We start from the raw sequence: 7,419 nt of genomic DNA, 5'->3' as shown, positions 1-7,419 counted from the left end.
TTTATTTATTGGTGGGTGGTATTTAACAAATGGAAAAGGTTTGTGATATGACTATTTCCTTGCATGTGGCAAAAGTAGAATAAAAGTGTCATTTGTCTCCTTGTTGCGCTTCATTTTTAAAAGTTTTTCTTCTGCTTTTTGGTGGCAAGAGTTATGCTTATAGATCAAAATTTACTTTTTTCTTGCGGATTCGAGTCGTGAAATTAGCCACTGATACTTGCATCAGGTAAGTTGTCTACATCACACTTTCTTGAAGTGCGGTCTTTTCCCGGATCCTGCTTGAACGCGGGATACTTTATGCACGGGGCTGCCCTTTTGCCCCCTTTTTTGTTTAATCAAAAGTGAAAAGTGTTATAAGACATGTTCTTTGGATGTTTAATCCCTCCTTTTCCAGAAAGAAGTCTACGAGACTCGAATTTCAGAGAACGATTAAACTACCAATAAGTATGTGCAAAATGACCCACCAATGAATATATATACTCGTAAACCCCTTTCAAAATCGCCTTTTCCTTATATCCAAAACTCAAAAATGGTAAAAATGAGTTAAATCCCGAAATCTGTACATAATATACCCCTAGGCAGAAAATGCATATCGCAATCGTGACGTGTACCTCAAGCGTTCGGGAAGAACACCCAAACGCACACCTATGCGATTGTGACTCTTAGAACGCATTCATGAAGAACAAACCCCTAACTCCCAGAATCCTTCTATGTGATCGCGCCCTATGCCACGCAATTGCAATTCATACCCCTGCCACCCAAATCTGGCCGAATTGGTTGGACAGATTATGTTTTCATGGACTAAATTTACATATACTTCGTAAATGGAGCCCGCAGACTGCTCAATGTTGCATGGATTGTGATGTGTGAAGTGAAATGAGAGAGAGATACAGGACTGCTAGGTTGAGGCGTTGTTTTCAGAGTAAATTGCAACCAGTAAATAGTAAATGGGAAATGTGGGTCAATTGCTGAAGTTTAGTAGTTAATAACAGACATAATATCCTAGGGGAAAATGCAGTTTTAAGCTCTCTCATTTTGTGTCTATGTTGGTGTGATGGAGAATATATTGGAGAATCAAGTCAGAAGCTAGTTCAAGCTTGTCAATTTCTTCACAGGAACAGACATTGTATATCAAAAGACCATTGTTTCATTTGATCAATAGTGTTAACTGTAACATCTCACAAAAAACTGGTGATTTTTTTGCTGTACAATTAATGAAGACCAACAAGCCATTACAAAAGCACTACACTGTACAACTGTGATTAACATGGGAAACCATGTTAATATTCAATAATACTGGAAGCTGTTAGCCGGATGACTCCCACAAAAAGCCGTGTCCTCCTTTCCCTCTGGCTCTGTTCTTGGTTTCACTAGCACCATCATTGACATGCATCAGATGATATCGATCATACCAATGAAAATTCAATCTATCCTGTATGCCCAGCCATGCCTATCCAGAAATGCGTGTACAGCTTCTTTTATGGCTAGATTTGGCACCAACTGGGACGTATAAAGTGGTTCTCGTGTGATTGGATCAAATTTTCCCACCTAAATTGGCACATTCAGGAATATCGATATAATACAAATCGAAGAGAATCTGAGATGCCTAAGGTGATGAGAAACAAATTTTACCTTCTGCAAATGGTCAAGGATCACTGCCCGCTCGTATGTAACCCCACTGGGAGTGATGACAGGGTCACGAAAAATATCAAGAGTGATTTTACAGCACAAGTGATCAGGAACCTGAAAATACTCGGTGTCAAACTATAATACAATGCAGTTGCTTTCAAAAGGGAGAAATCACTAAGATGGTAATGCTTGAATGCTCACCTCAGTTGGAGTATCATCTTCTGCAGCTCTCATGAAAACTTTGCCTACAGCTTCCAGTTGCTTCAAAAGAGACGTTGAGTTCTCATCTACGAGCCCTTCTATCTGAGAACTATCGAGCATATGTTTCTCCTTGAGAGCTAACTCACAGGATTCTCTGAGGCACATTACACAAGAAAAATAATGGGGAGACGACCTATGTAATTGGTATAAAAATAAAAATAAAGTAACGGAAAGTTATAAGTGACATAAGCAAGAGCTATTACTTCAAGTTCTGAAGTTCCCAGGAGCGTCTTGTAGATTCATGCTCCCACTCCAAGTACTTTGCTTTCGCAAGCTCTTCCCATATCTCTTCAACCATGTAACTTCCTGGATTCGCACCTCTTCCAAGGTCTAACGCCTAACATGATACATAAAAAGAGCTGTATCATAATTCAGCAAAGCAAACTTCCCTAAAATCATCCTTTCAACCATCATAATTTAGCGAAACGAACTTCCCTAAATCATAGTTTCAATTATGCTCATCAACAAGATCAACATACCCAATATATTCCACACGTGGGGTCTGGGGAGGATAGTGTATACGCATACCTTATCCCTACCTAGTGAAGGTAGAGAGGTTGTTTCCAATGGACCTTCGGCTCAGAAAGGTAGGGAGTAGGAGGAGAAGAAGAAGGATAAGAAGAAGCAGGGGGAGAAAAGGAGAAGAAAAAGAAAGAAAGGGAGGGGGGGGGGGGGAGGATAAGTAGTACCAAAATAGTAACAATAGGGGAATACGATAACTGAAACAAACTAAACAACACAATGTAATATAAATCTGAGAATAAGAAAGTACATGCGTACTACTAGTACTATTGGTAAGAAAAAGGGAAACCATCAACTACCTATTAACCTTCTACCCTAATCCTCGACATCTACACCCTCCTACCAAGGGTCATGTCCTCAATGAGCTGAAGTCGCGTCATGTCCTGCCTAATCACCTCTCCCCGGTACTTCTTAGGTCTACATCGACCTCTTCTCAAACCCGCCATGGTCAACCTCTCACACCTCCTAACAGGCTCCTAACAGGAGCGTCAACGCTTCTCTTAATATGCCCGAACCATCTCAACCTCAACTCCCGCATCTTGTCCTCCACGGATGTCACTCCCACTTTGTCCCGAATAATCATTCCTAATTTTATCTCTCCTGGTACACCAACACATCCATCTCAGCATCCTCATTTCTGTTAATTTCATCTTATGCACATGGGAGCTCTTGACTGGCCAACACTCCGTCCCATACAGCAGGGTTGGTCAGATCACTACTCTGTAAAATTTACCCTTAAGTTTTGGCAGCAACTTCCTATCACATAGAACACCGGATACAAGCCTCCACTTCATCCATCCCGCTCCAATACGATGTGTGACATCCTCGTCAATCTCCTTGTTACCTTGTATAATAGATCAGAGACACTTGAAACTACTCATCTTGGGGATGATTTGAGTATCGAGTTGCACATCCACGCCTGATTCAAGGGTCCCGTCACTGAATTTGCACTCCAAGTACTCTGTTTTGGTCCAAGTCAACTTGAAACCTTTAGACTCCAAGGTCTCTATCCAAACCTCCAACCTTGCGTTACCCCTGCCTCGTGTCTCGTCGATCAACACTATATCATCTGCAAATAACATGCACCATGGCACCTCCCCTTGGATGTGCCGCGTCAGCACGTCCATCGCCAAGGCAAATAAGAACGGGCTAAGAGCCAATCCTTGGTGCAGCCTCATCATAACTGGAAAGTGTTCTGAGTCTCCTCCCACAGTCCTCATCGAGTCTTAGCACCATCGTACATATCTTTAATCATCCTAGTATACGCTTCATAAGAACAAATGAACTTTGATAGATTTATCCAAGACTTGTTTGCTATGTACTAACAAGAAAAAAAGGAAAAGATTCATCCCAAACTCTTTTGCAAAGTCTATCACGTCGCCTAGCATCTTAAGAACAGAGATTAAGATATCATTTTGCCAGCACAACAGTGGCCATGAATAGTTCATGAATTATGGTTGGGTTTCTTATGCCAAGATTTGAAGTCACTGATGGTAGTATGTTAAACATGTTGTTGTAGCATACATTATTGTAACTTGAGCATCAAGTAGAGAAGTGTTTGATTACTGGAGTCAAAGCAAAACCCAAGCCTGGAAGCATTAATTTGCAGGAGTTCAATAGTTTCACAGTTTTAGATTTTTCCTTAGGAACACAACCATCTATGAGGAAATCTTTAGGTTGTAGTTTACATTTGGTGGATTGAACTAAAAAAATCCCTTTAGCACAATGTTAGTCTTGAAATCTTATTGTTATTTCTCCAGGTATTGTGTGAATGCAACGAGAAGACCGTTGACGAATAATGAAACAATTCATATATTGACATTTCGTGCTTATTTTCAAATGTCTATTTTGATATTCCCATCCGGTAACCACAGGATGATCCACAAGAAAGGTGGCAGGATTCAAACCTATTGCCGGCCTGCCCCTGACGTGAATTACCCTTTCCAGTGACTATTAGTAAGAGCAACCAACAACGAGCATATAGGTTTGCTACAATGATGTACAAACAATTATCTGATAATGTTTCTTGAGGAATTTATTCATTATGAGTAGGTAATATGAAATAATTCACTAGCTTTGCTTGTCATTGACTGGAATAAATAACATCCTTAATATCAACACTATTTTAAGTTGCGGTGATCTCACCCTTAACAAAAAGATGCGAGCCAAGTCGACCATTTTCCCCATCAAGCTCACCTCTCATCTATTGGACTAAAAACGTTACTTTGACAGTGGGCTCATAATATGTTAATAGCAAATGAAGTGAAAGTGAACTCAAGTCCCAGATAAATATCATAGTTAAAAATAAACATCAATCCAGCACACACAAAAACACTAGGTGATTTCTTCTTATCTACCTAAACTTTGGTGGGTGAAGTTACTCGGTGCCTGTGCTGGTGGAGATAGCAATTATCTAATGGAATAGTTGAGATGGGCACAAGTTGGCCCGGATGACACCGTTATCAAAACAAAAGAAAAACATAAAGCCGACTATTCTAGCATAATTAGCTTTTCATTTATCTCTGCACCTCACCTGACAGCTATTTCTAAAAACTTCATAGAGCGACTTTTAGAATAATTCACCACCATGATGATCCTAACACATATGAAGGATGCTAGGGCTATCCTGACACAAATGCTATTATCCAATAAACGTTTTCGGCACTTATCCCTGAGGTTTACAGTAAGCTTCTTCTTTGGTTAAAAAGGAAATTATATTGGAAGACCAACGGCGAAGAATACATGATTAAGGCCAAGATGTTCTTCACAAGCAAGCTAGAAACAGCACACTGGAGTGCACTGCAGACTCTCCAAAATGTTGCCGCACCTTGCTTTTGGAGGATCCGACACGCACCCGGCAACATTTTCAGAGAGTCTGAGCAATATAGGTTACTTTGCATGATCACTGAGCTCAAATCATAAGGGTGAAATTAGATCAAGTTTAGTTAAGGTTTGAACCTAAAGCATTTTTATGGAAAATGCAGACTCAAACGAAATGATAAAAGGCTCAGAAACTTGCTTTCTGACAATCAGGCCTGCTAACTTCATATGTTAAACTATCGAGAAATGAGCAGTGACAATAGCAGCCACACGACATCCTTACTTAAAGAGTTGCATTTGGATTAAACTAGTATGAACATGAAAGAGGAAATTATAATAGCACGAAAGAGTTGCCTACTTCATCACATTATCATTTTCATTTTGGATACAGATTAGGCACCACAGAGTGCCACGGCCACAGAAGTGTTAAGTACCAATTTGATGTATAGACAGTTGCAAGACAAATATTTAAACATGTGTAAGAGACAATGGCTTACCTTTTCCAATTCCCTGACACCTTCAGCATACAATTCCTTTTGTAGCAATGCAAGACCAAGGTAATAATGGGCCTGTACTCCCAGAATTCACTCTTTAGGTCATTATCTGTAGGGAACAGAGAATTTCTAGCTACACCAACTTAGAAAGACCATAAATTCAGCACATAAGAAACAGAGGTTTTCTAAAATTATTCAGCTTAGTTCAATCTGTGATTATGTGGATGCTCTAATAAGATAAATTATCCTTCTAAAACTTTGACGTTGCAACAACCTTTGAAACAGTAATAAATTAACAATCTCCAGAATTTACATCATTAAAACCTCCAGAGAATCTAAGCATTACTCTATGCGAACAGCAAGATTGCAAGAATACCATATTTGAGTTGTTTCCACAGTGATCCTATTAAGGTAACTGCTGTCTCAGCATATGACTTCTCCGGTAGAACAATAAGGATTTCACTTCATTTTCTTTCTTCATACTTAATCGTTATGACCATAAAGATTATTAATATCCATGAGAAGAAAAGCTAAATTTAGTTAAACACCAAAACACGCCTAGTCCATCCAAAGAACAAAGGAAATAAGAAAATATCAACATTGATAGAACACATATATAGTTATATGAATTCCCCACATTAGAAAAAATGTTAATTTATGCTAAATGTTACAAAGTTAGCACCTTTACAGAATTGTGATCAAGCTGAATAGCCTTTCTACAATCCTCCTCCACTCTTTGCCAGTCACTACAAACCAACAACGACAATAATAAATGAGCATATACAATAACATCATCAAAATGCCCAAAAGAAATTCTTTTTGTGACACGTACTTTCGCTTCCGATGGCACAAGGCACGATTAGTCCAATATATTGGAACATTAGGGCACAATGTAATAGCCTACAAAGTAAAACATACAGTAGCATCAGATATGTTAGAAGAGTAAGAGGAATATTTTCATATAACCTAATAGTAAAAAAGACCTCAGTATAAGCATCTATGGCAGCCCCAAATCGATTCTTTTGAAAGTAACTGTTGCCATCTTGCTTCAGTTGCTCCGCTTGCTTTGAACCCACGATCGGTGACATTTTTTCCCCTTTTTCTTTTTTCAGCGATCTCTATACCCGCCCCCGCCCCCCGCCCCCCTCCTTTCTATTTCTCCGTCCAAATTATATACCGGCTATAGATACACGTATATACAGAAGATGTGAAACACGAATATTTCTGGGGTAGAGTAGAGAAAGAGATAAAGGGCTGGAAAATTAAATTGAAATTGAAATATAGGAAGAAATTGAGCGGCAAGAGGGAGAGGAGTCGTCGCGAAATTTCAAGAGCATCGCATACCAAATGTGCAGAAAGGAGAAAACAGCGATTGCGTCACATATATGATGCCGAGCCAAGATGTCACAATTCAACGTGATTATTGGGCAGGCTAACCAGCTTTTCTATTCGTCCATTAAGAGGATAATTAAAGTACAGCCATTTATCTTTTGGAGCCATTTAAAGTTATTCCCCGTGAAAATAACCATTAATTTATTGCATAAGGATAGGTTTTCTACATTATACTCCTTGGGATGTGGTCTTCTTTGACCCTACATGAATAGGCAATGCTTTATGCACCGGCTAACCTTTTTTATTTTAAAATTAAGTACATCGCATAAAAAAATACGACCTACCTACGCAAATTTATTAA

The 7,419-nt window shown here is 39.2% G+C and overlaps 1 protein-coding gene across 1 annotated transcript; it reads right to left on the bottom strand.

Annotated features, from left to right (window-relative positions):
• Window positions 1,111-7,158, bottom strand: LOC109231362 (E3 ubiquitin-protein ligase CHIP-like). The gene is made up of 8 exons (XM_019397005.1): window positions 6,710-7,158; window positions 6,559-6,626; window positions 6,409-6,472; window positions 5,730-5,801; window positions 2,094-2,227; window positions 1,831-1,984; window positions 1,633-1,743; window positions 1,111-1,548 (listed from the first exon to the last, which is right to left on the bottom strand). The coding sequence occupies exons 1-8, from the start codon at window positions 6,812-6,814 to the stop codon at window positions 1,423-1,425; spliced, it is 834 nt and encodes a 277-aa protein (XP_019252550.1). The 5' UTR covers window positions 6,815-7,158; the 3' UTR covers window positions 1,111-1,422.

The sequence above is a fragment of the Nicotiana attenuata genome, chromosome 8, assembly GCF_001879085.1.
Source record: "Nicotiana attenuata strain UT chromosome 8, NIATTr2, whole genome shotgun sequence".
In the NCBI taxonomy this organism is placed as follows: Eukaryota; Viridiplantae; Streptophyta; class Magnoliopsida; order Solanales; family Solanaceae; genus Nicotiana; species Nicotiana attenuata.
The sequence above is the reverse complement of the archived record's forward strand: the minus strand, read 5'-3'. Positions and strand labels throughout refer to the sequence as shown.